This window comes from Populus trichocarpa, chromosome 3 (assembly GCF_000002775.5).
Source record: "Populus trichocarpa isolate Nisqually-1 chromosome 3, P.trichocarpa_v4.1, whole genome shotgun sequence".
Lineage (NCBI taxonomy): Eukaryota > Viridiplantae > Streptophyta > Magnoliopsida > Malpighiales > Salicaceae > Populus > Populus trichocarpa.
Genome location: NC_037287.2, coordinates 14,818,119 through 14,835,407, shown reverse-complemented (window position 1 = coordinate 14,835,407; position 17,289 = coordinate 14,818,119). Strand labels below are relative to the sequence as shown.

Genomic DNA, 17,289 nt, shown 5'->3' with positions numbered 1-17,289 from the left:
GGTCATACCTACTACTGAACCACAATTGACTCTAGCGAAACTTGGTTTGGTATTTGGAGATTGAAAGGGTGAGAGATCCACGAAAGCAATGATCGAGGAGAGTGAGAGTTGTTTTTATTTGTTTTAATTTTATTACCATAATGTTTTTAGATATGCGAGAGAGAAGAAAAGAGAAAAAGATTAAGAGAATTAATTGTTTTAGTTTTATGAGAGTTGTTGTAAAAAAAGATCATTTATTGCTGAGATATTGATAATATAGTTAAATTGTAATTTAAATAAGCATTAAATCATTTCTCAAAATATATTTAACAATACAATAAATAATTAAAATAATCATATGTGAAATAAAATGCTTGCTCCAATATAAAGTTAAAATCTAATGTACGTAGTTGAAAGCACAAGATAATAATTTCATCAATCTCAAATACACATTTTTTATTATCATTCAATCTTCATCATTAAATTCAATTTATTTGAGAGCATGATCAATTTTCATTTATTTATATTATATATATATATATTATTAATTATTAAATTAATTTTTAGATAATGATATCCATTTTCTTTCATAATGTTAAAAAAACTCATTTGGTAAAAAAAATATATTCTTTTATACTTTTAATTAATATAGAACTATTTGGAATTGGCAGAGTCCAGGGCGTGTAAGAGCGTTTTATGGCGAGCTTTGCATGGTGAGTACTAAGCAGTAATGAGCAACGAGTTCATCGTGGGATGGCTATGGATTCTTCTTGTGGCCTTTATGCTGCTGCTAGTCTGGAGTCTGTTTTGCATGTTTTAAGAGATTGTCTATGCTGTGGCAGTCTGGAGTCTGTTTTGCATGTTTTAAGAGATTGTCGATCTATGCTGTGGCAGTCTGGAGTCTGTTTTACATGTTTTAAGAGATTGTCTATGCTGTGGCAGTCGAGTCTTACTACCAAGGCGGAAACGACAATTTTTTCTCTTCCAATTTGCTAGAGGAATTCAAGAATGGCTGCTGAGAGTATTTTGCAATAAAACCAGAGGCAGGGAACGTATACACAACTGGTTTTGGCTATCAGAGATTAGCTTTATTGTCCTAGTTCAGAATCATCATGTATTCCATGATCAAGCCAATAATCGTGTAGCGGATTGGTTAGGTGCTTTTGCCAATTCTTTTGAAGCTGGAATCATCTGCCAATGGGATGTCTAAGGATCATTCATGAGGAAGATTATGATGTCATGGCGCCTAGGTTGTGTAGGGTTTAACACTCTTGGAGCTTTGCTCTCCTAAAAAACAAAATGTCAGACGAGCATATATATGTCCAAACTATATGGAAACTTCGATGCTGCACGCAATATTATTTCTTACCATTAGTTGCTTTTCTTGTTTGGTTATCTTTCTTTTCTCCAACGTTCAAATATATTTTATGGTAGTTTTCGTGCATCAAAAGTGTTTCCATATTTCAAATTGGATCTTAATTAAGCTTTGTATCCATACCATCACCGATACATTCATAGCCTGCTACTTCTAATATAATTGAGCGTAAATACAACATTTATGCCATAACTAACATGGTGTAATTAACTAATATGATCGTGATAGAGTACATAAAATCACAGTTATTAAACCCGGACCGACCCGGTGGGCCGACCCGGGACCTGGACCGGTTCGGGTTTGTTAAAAGACCAGCTGGTGCAACAACCCGGCAAAACCCGGTCGACCCGGCGGGTCAACCCATGACCCGGACGACCCGGACGAGACCCAGTTTTTTCCCCTTTTCAAATGTGGTTTCTGTCCTTCGACCTCCCTTCTTATTTCATCATCTTCTCTACAATCATTGTAGTACAATGAGTTGTTGTTAGCACCAACAGAGAGGAAAGGAGAGTGAGGGACGCTGTCGTTGGAGGCTGGTCGAGCTGGTCTCCTGTGTCGGTGGGCGGTGGTTCTGGTTTGGCCAAGAGACGGAGGCGGCTGGGGAAGAAGAAGGAGGGGCTCTCTAGTTTTGGCCAAAAAACCAGGGGGGTGACTGAGAGAGGGATGAAGGAAGTCGTGGCTCTCTAGTCTCCTGCTGCTTGATAGAATACCTTCTAGAACGAGAGTGAAGAAAGAAGGAAGAGAATGTCTTTTATCTTCCAATTTTTGATAGTCAGTCGGGCATGGCGGTTGTTTTGGCCAAGCAAAAAGGGAAGCTTTGACTGGTTTTGGGAGAGGCTGGTTTTGGGAGAGAAAATCTAAAAGCAGGGGGGCGGCGGCGACTTGTTTTATTTGGTAGAGACAGGGAAAAGATTAGGTTACATGTGTCTTTCCTTCAAAATTTTTAGTTGACAGGAAATATATTAAATTGTAATGTGGGGCATTCCCCGTAGCTTTTGCCTTTTGAAGCCATTTGGCTGGGAAAGGTTAATTATAAAGCTGTGGGAATATTACTTTTGTGTTGTGTTGAAGCTGTTGTCAACAGCTTTCAAAAAGAAAGAAAAATGAGTGAATTTTCGGGTTGATCTGGTTGACTCGAGTTAATCCGGGTCAACCTATAAAACCCGAGACCCGGCCTCTCAGCCGGGTTAATTTCCGGGCCGGGTTTAATAACTTTGCATAAAATAAACATATGAAATAAATCCACTGACCCACTTATAATCTAGAAGGATTTTCTTTCTTCTCTCTCTTTATATATATATATAAAGAGAGAGAAGAAAGAAAATCCTTCTAGATTGCAAGAGGTTGATAGGCTTCCATTTGTATACGATTAGTCCGAAGCAATTATATTGGGACATTAAAACTTTTATCAATATCTAGTGAGTTAACCGAAATTATAAATTAAGATTATTAATTAGGAGGCTAATGAATTATGGCAATAAATAAGGACATGACTAAAATTCAAATTTTCTTCTATTTCCTTGCCTTGTAATGTACAAAAACATCATAAGAATAAGATAAATTGAATCTTTTGGTAGAATTATATTGTAGTTTTATTGAGAAACTAGTCATATGTTGATTACATGGAAGGGTATTTTTATACTCTAGGAAGCACATTGTCGCCTCCCAATGTCGTACACACGTCTAATTTTTATAATTTTTTATTTTATCAAATATCAAATTGCTCTTAAACTGACTTAATAACAAAAATCCTCTTAACTCTAATTTTAATTTTTTTTTCTTTTAAGAGAATTTTAGTCATTTCACTGTGAGTTTTAATTTTTTATTATTTTTTATATTTATACAAATACCAAATTATCTCTTAACTGACATTATAATGATAAAAAATTATTATGCAAATATAAAAATGATTCATAACTAGTGTTTAAGTTTTTTAGGTTATTACATCCCATTAAAGAATATTTTTTAGTGTGGAGTTACCGAATTTTTCAAAATGATTTTAGCTTATTTTTAATTTAGAGGTTTTTTTTTAATTCATCTAAAAAAATTGGGTAAATTCTTATTGACGAGCAACAAATACAAACACGTTTTTTCCCATGTTTTTAAAGGAATAATTACAAGGAAAACCGTTCAATCGTGTCTCTCGCATAAAAATCATGATCGGTTCCTATAATCAATAACCATATGTCTTTGTATCTTCTAAAGTGGATACATACATACATACATACATACATACATGTATTCTGTGTCGATATGTTGTGTATAATTCAACATAAGATCGATGACATACCAATTAAAATATGCCATGTTGGTGCTAGTGATGACTTGGATCATTATATGATGACACGTCATTAAAGTAGCATTACCAGTATGATTAAATATTAGTGAAAACAAACCATCTAGGTGGTAGCCTAGTGGTAAAAGCTTGGGATCAAGAGGTTTGCTTTCTTTGTGGTTTCAGGTTCGAGCCTTGTGGTTGCTCATATGATGGCAACTGGAGGCTTACATGGTCGTTAACTTCAGAGCTTGTGGGATTAGTCGAGGTGCACAGAAGCTGACCTGGACATCCACGTTAAACGAAAAAAAAATATATATTAGTGAAAACCATTATTATCTTAGAATTGAATGCATAGAAATACCTTTTCCTGAATATTTAAGTTAATATCGCTTACTTAAGATAGTTCCTCTCTAATATATGATAATTAGCCCCGAATATCTTTAATTATTTAATTAAAAAAATAACTGACTAAGATTTGTGATGAAAAGGGGAAAATACAAAAAAGGAAAGAAAAGGAAAGCATATTATTTAAAAAAGAAAAAACAGAAAAGAAAAGAACTTTGATATTTATACAGTACATGGAGAGGGAAATTACAGTGAAATAGTGAAGCCGACTCCACATGGCCATGAGAGTGTGTGCAAAATAATTTTATAAATACAATTCCTCCCTTCTGTCATTCATGTCTGAAACCATTTTAGCTAAAAAGACCTCCTTTCCTCTCTCTCAACAAAACAAGAGGAGGAGGAAGAAGAAGAAGAAGAATAGAAAAAGAAAGCAAATATGTCTTCACCAAGCAAACGCAGGGAGATGGATTTGATGAAACTGTAAAAATCTCTTTTTTTGACAGAGTTTCGTTCTTTATTTGATTGGGTTTTTTTGGTTTTTTCTTGATTTTTTATGGGTTTTGATTGACTAGGATGATGAGTGATTACAAAGTGGAAATGATCAATGATGGCATGCAAGAGTTTTATGTGGAATTCAATGGACCTAAAGAAAGTAAGTAATCAAAAATCTTCAGTACCCCCCCTTTTTTTTTCCTTTTTACTGTTTTCTTTCTTTGATTCTGCTCTTCTTCTTTCTTTAATGTTTTTCTTAGCGGGTTCTTTTCTGTTTTTCAGATGATTTTTTATTTATTCTTGTTGGCCCATTTAGATACTTTGGGTCATGGAATTGATCTTCAAGATTGCTGTCAATAAGAAGTTATATTTTCTTTTTTATGAATTGAACCTTTTATTTTTCTTTTGCCGGAGCTATTTTTCTTTGAAGTTGAATTTTAAGCAGATTTTTTTTACTACTGATGCATGCGAAGAAACTTGTTGTTTTGCTTTTACTGTGAAGTAGAATGAAAATTTAATGAATTGCATTGCTGTTTTTAGTTCTTATATTAGTTGCAGGTTTGTTGTTTGTTGATTTTCCTCAGTGAAGATAAAGCTTAAGTTTCTTTGGGGTTTTTTTAATTATGGATACAGTCAGATTATTATCTCTTCTTTTCTTTTTTCTTTGTGGGAACATGGTAGGTCTTTATCAAGGAGGTGTGTGGAAGATAAGAGTTGAATTACCAGATGCTTATCCTTACAAACCTCCATCAATTGGCTTTATCAACAAGATCTATCACCCAAATGTCGATGAAATGTGAGTTAGTGGATGCTAAAATTTGACTACTTAGCTTGTTTGAAGTTTGTGTTAGCTTATATGGGTTGCCAAATCACGTATTTTAATGGAAATGTGGGTTCTTTTTGAGTTTCAGGTCTGGTTCAGTGTGTTTGGATGTTATCAATCAAAATTGGAGCCCCATGTTTGGTAAACCTGCTCCATTGTTATTATTTATATATGGACAATTTATATGCTATGTGCTGATCTTGTAAATTTGTTTCATCCATCCTAGATTCTTCCTTCATTTCTTGTCATGTTAGACATTGACAATTTCCATTTTAATGAAAATTACAGATCTGGTAAATGTATTTGAAGTGTTTCTTCCTCAGCTTCTTTTGTATCCCAACGCATTAGATCCATTGAATGGAGAAGCTGCTGCTTTAATGATGCGTGATGGCACTGCTTATGATCAAAGAGTGAAAGGTAGGAAGTCTAAACATAGTTTGTGAACTTAAGTTTTACTTCTGCTTAGCTAGTCAAAACAGAGTTTAAGATACTTTATTTTCCAGTTCTCTTATTTTTATCCTCAAATCTGTAGATTTTTCCACTCTAAAATGCATTTAGAAATTCATGAATGTAAGGCTTTGGGGTTATGTTGCATGTTGAGGACAACATTAACCGTGCTCATTTATGTCTAATTGGCCACTTTTGGGAGGTTTCAGTGCTTATTCTGGAAAAAGGCTTCATAGTTTTAATCTTAAACTTGATAATCAATTTCAGTTCCAGTATATTAGCACTTAGTGTGTTAAGTTGATAGTTTTAGCTGCTTTTATCTAATTCCAGTTTAATTAAATAATCATCGGTTTTTTATTTTGGATGTACATCTTTGAAGTTGCACACTTGTCACTTGTTTGTTTCCATTTTTTATCTATAATGTCTGATCAGCAACATCTGACACATTAAGATGTACGTTTACGGCCCTCTGTTTGTCTTTTGGATCAGATGGTTTGATGCATTGAAAGGATATGTATCTACAGATGGTGACTTCCAAGAACCTTGAAATGGAATAAGACCTATAATCAATCAAGTAAAATGGGTCTGCTATTGATTTTGAATTGCTAATTCAGAAATTACTACATTGAATGGAAACATTTCCTTTGAGATGGCATGTAATTGCCTCCATTTTGATGCACGAGTGCATGAAGGCAAGGGAACAGTGAACCATTTGTGACACTGTTGGACACCGAAGGGGTTGTTGGATGTCGGGCAATTTCTGCTGCAAATACTTATTCTCTTGCCCTATAATTGTTTTTTTGGAAATTTGTGTATTGTTGTCTGGGAAGACTACAGTATAGTAAGATTTTCCTTTATGAACATGACTGTGGGAGAGCTGGTGTCAGTCAATCATTTATCATCTCTTAACTAGATCCAAAAACCCAAAAAACAATTTTGTCATTTGTTGAATGATTCAGTAACTATGAAATGATAGCAATTATGTGAGGATGGTCTCAGTTTCCTACACGAATTTCAAATTTAAACAATTGGAGCCCCATCAAGAATACATGGCTGCCCAAAGAGTAAGGATAGTTAATTGCTGGTTTGATCAGTCCTTTGGTTTCACAACGGCTACTAATTTGGTTTTGGAACTTGGAGATTATATAAGAAATTATAAGTTTGTGTGACTGGAATAAGAAATGAAGAGTTGTTACTGAATTGGGTTCACTTAAAATAGACTTTATGTTATGTGAAATATAAAAATCTGGAATAGGTCTGTGTCTTGTTTGATGATGGATTGTCAAAAGTTAAACAAACCTAAGCTGGCAATAGTCATAGAGTGTACCTGTTGTGCATACGGACATCAACCTAAGTTTTTCTATGATATGTATAATGCTAAAGATTGTCAAATCCAGCATTTTATCAGCCCTTATAGTCTTGAACTCTACTTTGCATTTAACACCTAAGCTGACATCATTACATCCTTGACTCTTCTCTCATTCTTCATCTATTCGTCTTGTTTCTATATTATTTCTTGAAGTTATGCAGATGTTTTTTATTTCCAGAATACTGTGAAAAATATGCGAAGCCAGAGGATATAGGGGCGAGACCAGAAGAAAAATCCAGTGATGAAGAGCTGAGTGAAGATGATTACAACTCTGATGATGACCAAGTCGCTGGAAAAGCTGATCCTTGATTACATTTATTCATGTATTGTAATTGTCTGTTCTTGTACATGAAATTCAACTCTTTTAAAATGGAACATTGAAACCCTCATCAAAACCGATGGCTTACGGGGAAAACTCCTGCCCTTCCCACTTTATTTGCCATGAATGTTTGTAAATTATTTTACTGCGGATCAATGTTTCAGATCTTCGTTACTATTGGGACTAAATCATGTTGCTTATCCTTCGCATGTGCATGCACCTATCGTTTTTTCGTGGGACTTGTCTGGTCTCCACTCATGGATGCCTTGTGGTAGACAACTTTTAATCTTCAGTTCACACCAATTTAGGAGAGAGCTTAGCTACTGGTGAATGGAGGGTAACTCTCTATCTGCTTCTGATAAGCTCGGAGCACTTAGAAGCTTGAAACCATAATGATATCAGATTGTAGGAGAACCATACTTTAGGTTTCAGTTGGTATTGATTAACTTGGTTGGATCAAGTTATGAATGGAATGATATTTCAACATCTAAAACAATCAAGTTGAATGGCTCAATGCCCTTAGAAGTGCATGACTGGAAATTTCAATCTTAATATGACGGTGATCATGCAAAGAAGGCACAGGTGCCTTTCTCTTTCTCAATGGGGAAGAGTTGACCAGTTATTAAACTCCATTGTTCATACATTATTCTACCATTGTACCATTTTTAACTTGGATGGCCAATGATAAAGTAATATCAAATTCATGACAAGCTCTTAATCAGCGTTCTATAGAAAGATTTGAGAAATGCTATTTCACAAGGAAATACAAGAAAATTGAAGAAGAAGAAGAAGAAGAAGGGAGAATATTGAAGAAAATATTTGCTATTGCTTTTTTCCATTTATTTCCTTTCAGTGTTTGTTTATTATCCATTGTGTTTGGGCCTAACCAATTTATAATTTTGATTTGAAACTTGATCTTCTTTATTTGTTTGCTTTTGGGCCTAAAACCAAAACTTTGATTTGATACTCTTCCCAACATCTCTCTCTCTCTCTCTCTTTATTGGACAAATGGGGCAACTAGCATATAAATTAAAAAATAGATAAATTAACATCAAAACAAAAAGATTTTGATGAAATAATATATTTTTATTTGTCATAATTCAGAATCGTGATATATATTAAATATTGTATTTTTAAATTACAATAATTTTTTAATATTGTAATTTATAATTGCGACATTAATTATAGGCTGAGCACTTGAAGGCCTCGAGGCTTCTTCTTCTCCTCCTATATGAACTCACCACACCCATCTATTGCATTTCCACCAATAGCTGATGCATGGTTTTTGAGACATCCCTTCTACCTCACCACTTTCTTGTAGGGCCTTTTGGTCCTCCTGCTGGCTTGAAGGGGAATGCCTATTGGTGGGGACTTGAGCTACTGCTGAAGTGACAGTGTGACTGTGACTAAATTTTTCTCTCTATTTTATTACCCAAGAAAATTTAAAAAAAAAAAAAAAAAAACTAAAACAAGTGACTCCTTTAGAAAAGCCAGATATAGAGTAAATGTCTATGCCATGGAAAACGGACAAGAATAGAGTTGTGTTCTTTGGCTAAAAAAAACGAATGTTAAGTTTTCGTGTTTTTTAATCATGATATTTAATAAATATTATTTTTTAAAAATGTAACAAATTAAAAATATGTTATTTTATCAAAAAAAATATATATTATTCTGCTAAATTTTTTAATTACTGTTCTAATTAAAAAAAAAAAAAAGAGCAGATGCTACAATCTGTAAACAACTTCAGCGACACACCACTGTCAAGAACTGACACAGTAACCAGATTCAGAGCTCTTTTTTCCTTGTGGTAGAAAAGAAGTACCAAATACTCATCATTATATTTATCCAATGGATCAAACAAACGGTGGTGTCCTTTTCTGATTGATTCATTAAAGCTTGCAGTCCAGTTCAGTTCAGTTCATTCCATGAGTTCTGTCAGCTCACAAACTCCCAGGTTGTACTACTGGTGCAGGAGAAAAGATTTACTCTTTTAGTTCTCCAACTGAAAAAAATTGGACAGCCCCTCCCTGCTCTTGCACTTAACCTTTTACATTTCCAATATTGTATTTTATATTAGATGCTCTTTTGTCGTCCTTTTTCAGGCTCCGATTGGAGAAGGAAAAAACCCGTAAAAAGATTTGTACGCGCAGTGGTAACATCAGCCTAGAATATCCAAGAATTTATGTATCTGCATGCAATGGCTTGATTGACTGCTAAAATGTTATCTTCCACTTTTTTTGGTGATTATTTTGAAGGAAAAAAAATTATGGGCGTTGTGAATACTGATGCAATCCCTAAATGTCATTCAACATAAACTTGCTAACTCGTCCAACCTAACGAGTAAAATATATATGTATGTATGTATGTGTATATATGGTATCTTTTTTAAGTCGTGTGCGCGTTTGTGTTGGATGGTTTGATATTATTATTAAAATCGGTCTAATGAGTCAATCTTGAAATCTTGAAATCTAATTCTTTGTTTAACTTGAGTTTAAAATTAAATTATTTCAAAATCTGATTTACTTTGATTAGTCTAAAAACAATCCGTCGATCACTAAAAAAAATTTAATTACAAAATTAAGAGAAAAAAAATAAAATCAATCCTTATAAAAAGTTCAACATGTTTTTTTAAGAACAAACGCATAAATCTACTATTATAATCAGCGGTGATTAGCAATTACAGTACGGTGATTTTCCCACCTAGATGTTTTATGATGTTTGGGTAATAGCCAAAAGGTAAGGTGGGCAGTTCTTTTTTTTATTATTAAATCATATGCTGTCGTGCAAGGCAGAAAAAAAGTGTTTCCATGCACATCAAATGATTGAAATTTCACTAAACAGATGGCAAACTTTGTTCTGTGTAATTTACACGTGGCATACAGTAATGATTGGTCACATGAAATGATTTAGAGAGTGATGGGTTACACAGCTAAAGAACTTCAGGGAAATGGAGAATTATTCACTTGGGAAGTGTGAAAGGGGAAAGGGGTTGCATAGAAAAGAAGGGAAAATTGAGAAGCGACAACCCTGTGCTCCTTCACTGTCCTTTTACTTTATACCTTCACCAATATGCAAACACATGAAGAAGGTTTAGCAAGCATGGGCGGAGAAGCATCTATCGCTTGTTCAAGCTTACGTGTGATTTGAATGTGTACTATGTATCTTCATCGAGACAAAAGTTTAACCTGGCAAGAAATCTTGCCAGGTTATAAAGTGAAACAACGAAAGATCAGAAAGAGATATAATTTAACCTGGCAAGAAATCTTGTCACAAGTTTCCAGCTTTGCACCAGCATGCTTCCATGGCAAAGGATGGTCGAACTTCAGTCACAATTGCAGCTAATATTAGCCACGTCCCAGTTGACAAACTTGGGTGGATCACTAGTTAGACAGTTTCCAAATATTTCAACACTGAAAATAGAATACTTCTAATCCAGCAATGTCCTGTTTGTTCAGCTGATCTATAACATTGTGAACCAACAGGTTGTTCATATCTTATTAAGTATTAATTAAATCTCTTTGTCCTTAAGCTCTGAATGTAATGGAGTGATACAACCACGAAGTAACCGTAAAGTTCATGTATGAAAGAAATTAGGAGAGGATGGGAAGCTACAAGCCAAGCCAACACAAGGTCAAAAAATGCACAACGAAAAGAAAGCCCGCATATTTGTTTATATATACAAGAAATTAAGACAAAAAATTGAGAAAATGAAGGGCATCTTTATCAGAGTTAAAAAAATGGCATAAAGAGTTCCTCTAAAATGTTTATAACAGTTTTATTTGAGAATTTTGTATAAGTCTAATGTAAGTTTTGCTTACAAGGAATATGCTCTATGATGAATTCTGAATTTGAACATTGGCATGAAGCCTGGTGAGTTTGCTTAGAGTTTCACGAGCAGATACAGTGTCTGGATGGTCATCTCCACAAATTGAAGTTCGAATAAAAATAGCCTTTCTTATTAGATCATCTCCGATATCAAATTGTCCACCTCTCAGCATTAACTTGGCTCTAGTTTCCAGCACAGTGGCTCTTGATAGAGCCAGCTCCTGCCAAAGGTATGGATTCAACTGAGCATTAGTCTGGATGGGTCTCCAGCATAGTGATTTGTCCAACCATTTCTCAACTGGAGTAACAAAAGCTTGATCTGCTGCTTCTAAAGCATTAGTACATAGGCGCAGGAGTTCCAGAGCAGCACTGCATCTAGAGAATGTAATGAATGTCCGAATGGCAAGAGGCAAAACCACTTGTTTGACTAAGTACAGCAACTCTGACACCTTAAGCTCAACAGCTTTAGGGTCAGTACCAAATGCAAATAGCAAGAAGCATGCTGCCCATATGTGTTCTGAATGATGGGATACGGACCCACGACTAATGACAGCATGCACCATGGCTTGTGCAACCCCAGTGACTCCTCTCTTGCGAGCATAAAGCTTGATGAGCTCATTGACATGGACATAGCCTTGCTTGGTACTACTTCGTGCAATATTAAATCTCAACAGCATGGAAGATGCTTCTGCTTCTGATCTTTTGGTGTATGATGAAGAGAGGCCGCAACTCAAAGAAGACAACAATTTTCTCCATAAGTGTGTTCCCTTGTGCTTCTCGGGAATCTTTTTTGCAGCTAGGGCTAATAGGGAAACTGGAATTGCAGCTGGTGCAAACCAAGCACTGGCCTGAACCATCCTTGTCGCCAAGCTCCTAGGCCCATCCGCATGATCAAATATAGAAAAACATACCTCGAAGAGTTGCAGAAGGAAAGTGTTTTTCCTCATTGAATGAGCTTCTCTACCACTCCATGACATCTCTCTCAAGGGCATTCTATTTATGGTGTCCAACAGCCTACTTGGATTAATTGGAAGCTCAGATAAAATGGCTCCAACGATTGCAAGGCCCAAAGTTAACCTACCTACTTTCTCCTCAATAACCCTGAGAGCATCAATTTCTGCAATAGAATAATCCTTATCACTTCCCTGCATTAAACACATTGCCTCAACTGCAGACAAATAAGAGAGTTTCAAAGGTTCCAAATTCATCACACGTGGTAGCCTTGTGGATATTATGATGTGGGTCTCTCCACCAAAACGGGGAAGAAGATCCATCACAATTTTGTGATCCCACCAATCCTTCTCGCTTTCCAAGTTATCAATCACAACCAAAAATGGTATGTTTCTCAGAAGCTCCTTGCGAACTTTAGAAATAGCTTCCTCTTCTTGCTCTTCAAAACTTCTAATCCTGCTTTTCCCTGAGTAATTCTCAACCCCAATATCAACATCTAAAAATGACCTGAGGTTCAGATAATTTTGCCTGATATACCTGCTTTCTCCTCCAATCCACAGAACCATCTTGTACCTCTGGTGATATCTGTATGCGAACTCCAGAAGAAGTTCTGTCTTGCCGATTCCCGATTCCCCCGAGACACAAGCAATTCCTTTTCCATATAAAATCTTTGTTGATCTTTTTCTCTTTCCATATCGCCCACTGCTTTTGGGTTTTACTAGGTGCTGCCTTTGAGAGAAATCACCACTTTGCATCTCTATCTCCCTTTCTGACTCCTTCCATACAACTGGTTCTTTACCCTTCTCGCTGCTATTGTCCCCTTGCTGCTCTCGTCGTTTTTCCTCCACTGAACTGTTCTTATTCCATCCGACTGTCAAATTCTTTCTCCTGGGTCTAGCCTTCAGTTCAAAGTAATCTCTTTCAGAATTGCCACTAACATCGCCAAAAAGTATAAATTCTAGCTCAGACAATTCTTTCTTCCTGCCAACAAAGTTCTCATTTCGAGGGAAAGGGAACTCTTCCTTTTCCACCACCTCTCTCCACTTTGTCAACCTTTCCACAACACTTCTCCTTCCTAATCTCAAAGCCAGGAGCGTGACAGCTCTCAATATGCAATCTCTCCAGTTACCCTCCTGGGCTTCCAGTTTCCACTCATCAACCCGAGAGATGCCATTAACAGCTTCCTTCCACTCATTCTCCAAACCACCATACAAATGCCATAGCTCGCCCCCATGTTTTTCCCACAACTCCCCCCTCTTCTCAATGATATCCCTGACAAGGCAATCATCTGGACTCAGATCAAAGAATACCGGGACCAAATTCTTTTTGCTTTCAAAATATTGCAACTCCTCAATAGCATATGGGTTTCTGAAGGACTTCTTTGTTAATATTACAATGCCAAAAGAAGAAACATCCATCGCCCTGTCAACAATTCCATTTTTGCGAGAGTTTCTACATCGAGCTCTATCAGATACAAAACAACTCATCCCTTGAACCTCCAACTCAGCACGGAGCCAATTAGCAAACCTCATCAAAGAAGGTTTACGACCATGCAAACCTATGAAAACATCACAACTCCTGAGTTTACAAGAGGAAACTGAAACTGGAGTATATGACATCCCATGGCTTCTCCCATGCTTTCTTGGCTTTTCTCTAAACCCTGAATAACCTCTATCACGGGCATAATTGTAAATACATAGAGTGCTACTAGAGATGCCAGTTGAAGATGATATACGATTGAACTTCTGAAAATCATTTGCAATGCCAGAAACTGGATCTCTTGTCATATCTGCCAAGGCATCTCTGGTATTTGCTAGAGATTGAGGATCTGGAATTCCTGAACTAGAGCTAAGGGGATCGCCGCTAAGATGAGTGCTGTCATATTGAGCATCCGAACGTGTTGATTCCGATACTTGACATGTTGGTGATCTTGGAGAGAAGAAGGGTGACTGATTCGCTGAAAAGAATGCTGACGACGAGGATGAAATCCTTGAAGTAGTCACTGGTAACAACCCGAATCTAGAGCTATCCTCACGGAGATCCATCCTGACAAAATCTCCCGACTCCAAGGGCATTAATTCCCATGCATGCTCTCTAAATATGCCATCATGAAATGGATAGGATAGCTTTAATAAGTAAAAACTCCCAAGAAATGGAATAAAGGCATCTGAATAATAGTACGAAAGTGAATGCTCTATTACCAGTATCAGTTTTAAAAGCTAATAAAAATGCAAGATTACACCTGAGCATACATTAGTAGCAGACAATAAAAGACAATTTAATACATTAACATGCTACAACTCATAGTGCGAAATCAGGTAGCTTCTCAAAGACAACAAACTACATGACAGAACCCAAAATTTTCTTTCTTTGGGAACATCCGAACCCTAAAATTAAATAACTAAGAGGACAAGGGAAAACAGAATAATCTTTCTGATGGGGAAATATAAATGCAGCATGTCAACTGTAACAGGAAATAGTCATAAACAGAAAATCCAGTGACTTAAAAAGAAAAAACTCAGAAATACCAGTAAAGAATGACAAATTTGGAAATTCAGCAGCTAAAAGGTAGTTTAGAAAATAGAAACAGAGGTAAAAACATAGTATCAGAACTGGAATTTTCAACAGCTAAAAACGCAAAACTAGTAATGCCAAAGAAAATTTCGAAAATTTAGGACTCTAAAGATCTTTCTGTAGCAATCCAACCATACCATACACCTAAACCAAACAAACCCGGTTCCTTAAATGGAACCTTAAAAAAATCCATAGAAGTCATATGTACAGCTTCAACTTCAGGGCATTCTAGATCTCATTAGCCATTCAGAGATTTAAAAGGGACTCCATCATTCAAAGAAAACACCCGTTTTATGATTTGACTAAAATAAGATAACATTTTAAGATAATTGAGATCCAAGAACTTACTTGGCTTCAAATCTACAACTTCGTCTCAAAGATTCAATCTTTTTTCAAAACCAATCGGACCCAGTTTACCAAATCCAATGCCAAGCTCAAAAGAATTCAAAATTCGAGGAACCCAGACAGAAGGTCTCGTTGAGTTATAATCAGTACAATGAACTTAACCACCAACCTGCATAAGAGATAGTGACTTAGCATACTTCGATCACTACATGTGAAAAAAAAAAAAAAAAACTGATGGTTATTCAATCACAAAGATAGATCAAGCTTTGACAATGAAAGATGGAGGAACAAAGAGAAACCAGACAGCTTATGATGGTGCCGGTCTCTTTCTCCGTATCTCAAAGTAGACTCGAAAGTGAGGGACTTGTTTTGTTTTATAACCATTCAGGAGATAGATTTCATGCTGATAGAGACTTTCATTTTGGAAAACAATAAGGCTGGACTAGACAAAGTTAAAAAAAGATTCCTAGTTAAAAACCAAAATCAAAATTCAGTTACCTTTTCAATGAAAATATAACAACTAACAACAACACCTTCAAGAACAACAAAAGCCACACTCTTTCTTTTGCATTTGCATAACTCAAAAGACTCTCTTTTTAGTTTTTCCCTCTCAAAGATTTCTTCTCTAAAAAGGGCCTTGATATGTGTGAGTGAGGGGAAATGGGGTGCAATGAACAGAATCACTGGTGAAGAAGGAAGATGGGTCCCAAGTAAAGAGATCTGAAGAGGTCACCGTTGTGTAGGCTCCACATTAGACACCGATAGAGACAGAGAGACCCTCTCTCTTTTTTATAGCAGTGAAATTTCAGATTATCCACTGTGCTTTCACATTGGTTTTTTCAGTGTTTTTTTGTGGGTTGTTGTTTTAAGGTGTTAAACCTTAAACTGATGGTCTCTCTTAACTTGTTACAGCATTGCCTATGATGATAGAGATGGAGTTTCGCCAATGATTTGGTAGCAAATTGTTACCAACTTATGACTTAGGGCATTGTGATTAAGGTTTTAAGAAAATATATATTTTTAGTTAAAATTTTAAAAATTATATGTTTGATTAAAATTCCCATAAGATATATTTTTTCATATAAATAAATAAAAAATATATCTTTATAAATAGAAAAGAGATTATTTTAACTTCTACAATTAGATACAAAAAGTTATTTTCCTAACCAAAGTTACCAAATTGTTCCAAATCTAAATCTAGTAATTGTCATGTCACATGGTTTGCTATTCCACAAATTATCTTTACAGTGTGCCAAAGGCAAATTGAGATTTTTCAAGCAAGCTAAAAAAATCAAAATGCAAATTCTACCGTAAAAAAAACAGGTTATCGGAATCTCATCTGTGAAATGGACCTTCACTATTTTATTTTATCTTTGCGATGAATTTCACTTGACTTTGTCTTTTGCTCCTATGGCAACTGCTTCTTTCAACAAAATCAGGCTAAAAGTTAGTGACCTTCCATGGGGGGAAATTGACTGCTTTTGCCAAGAAGAGGCTTAAAGAGGATAGTTACCCTACCAACATCTTTCCACTCCATTCGTCATTCGAGACAACCTTGATCTACTTTTTTACTCAACTTTTATCAACCTAATTTAGTATCTCGCACATTTGAAGTATCATTTAGGCCTTCTTAAATGTTTTGTTCACTGTCCCACGTTATGAATAGAAAAAAAAAACTATCGATTAAGGCTATAGTTAGAAAATTCAAGGGCAGATTCTGCGCTATCCCAATTAGCATTATCAGTCTTGGTAGGTGAGAGGTGAGTTGAGATGCATAAATTGGCTTCTTGCTACCCGGACAACAATGGTGATGGGCATGAAAGGCATCGAGTTTGCTCTCCTCCAAAAATCATCGATGCAATACGATAGCATCCCCTCCTCCATCCACCGAAGGACTTCCAAGTTGACTTAAATGATATTTGGCCTTTTTCCATGTCAGTCCAAAACACTCTTTTGATGCTACTTGGGAGCACATGCATACATGTGAGGCCACTGGGAATTGAGGGCTAAGATCTTTTCACTCACGAACTTCTGCATCGAATCAATGGCCTGGATGCCAACACATGTAATCACCAAGACAGATAGGGCAGAGGGTGTTAATGGAGTTTTGAAGTTTGAACTGGAGTTGAATTATATCCACACACCTGCCCCCCTCCCCCTAAATATT

The 17,289-nt window shown here is 35.9% G+C and overlaps 2 protein-coding genes across 6 annotated transcripts; one reads left to right on the top strand and one right to left on the bottom strand.

The window, feature by feature from the left end:
• The first annotated feature begins 4,228 nt into the window (after positions 1-4,228).
• On the top strand, positions 4,229-7,615 carry LOC7465874 (ubiquitin-conjugating enzyme E2 4). 2 transcript variants are annotated; one of them, XM_024596866.2, is made up of 6 exons: positions 4,229-4,457; positions 4,550-4,629; positions 5,151-5,265; positions 5,381-5,433; positions 5,581-5,709; positions 7,270-7,615. In XM_024596866.2, the coding sequence occupies exons 1-6, from the start codon at positions 4,414-4,416 to the stop codon at positions 7,320-7,322; spliced, it is 474 nt and encodes a 157-aa protein (XP_024452634.1). In that variant the 5' UTR covers positions 4,229-4,413; the 3' UTR covers positions 7,323-7,615. The 2 variants fall into 2 exon arrangements, with proteins under 2 accessions (XP_024452634.1, XP_002304506.1); XM_002304470.4 differs by having other exon boundaries at positions 4,236-4,457; positions 7,287-7,615.
• Positions 7,616-11,046: 3,431 nt separating this feature from the next.
• Positions 11,047-15,973, bottom strand: LOC7458185 (uncharacterized). Of its 4 annotated transcripts, none has more exons than XM_024596751.2 (3): positions 15,621-15,973; positions 15,126-15,291; positions 11,047-14,249 (listed from the first exon to the last, which is right to left on the bottom strand). In XM_024596751.2, the coding sequence occupies exon 3, from the start codon at positions 14,246-14,248 to the stop codon at positions 11,258-11,260; it is 2,991 nt and encodes a 996-aa protein (XP_024452519.1). In that variant the 5' UTR covers position 14,249; positions 15,126-15,291; positions 15,621-15,973; the 3' UTR covers positions 11,047-11,257. The 4 variants fall into 4 exon arrangements, with proteins under 4 accessions (XP_024452519.1, XP_024452517.1, XP_024452516.1 ...); XM_024596749.2 differs by having other exon boundaries at positions 11,047-14,297; positions 15,126-15,327; positions 15,621-15,972; XM_024596748.2 differs by having other exon boundaries at positions 11,047-14,297; positions 15,621-15,972.
• Between the last annotated feature and the right edge of the window lie 1,316 nt (positions 15,974-17,289).

Coding starts and splice junctions, on each gene's coding strand:
- LOC7465874 (XM_002304470.4), top strand. CDS start 4,414: ATGTCTTCACCAAGCAAACGCAGGGAGATGGATTTGATGAAACT. Junction 4,458..4,549: donor GAGATGGATTTGATGAAACT/GTAAAAATCTCT, acceptor TTGATTGACTAG/GATGATGAGTGATTACAAAG. Junction 4,630..5,150: donor ATTCAATGGACCTAAAGAAA/GTAAGTAATCAA, acceptor GGAACATGGTAG/GTCTTTATCAAGGAGGTGTG.
- LOC7458185 (XM_024596749.2), bottom strand. CDS start 14,278: ATGCCCTTGGAGTCGGGAGATTTTGTCAGGATGGATCTCCGTGAGGAT.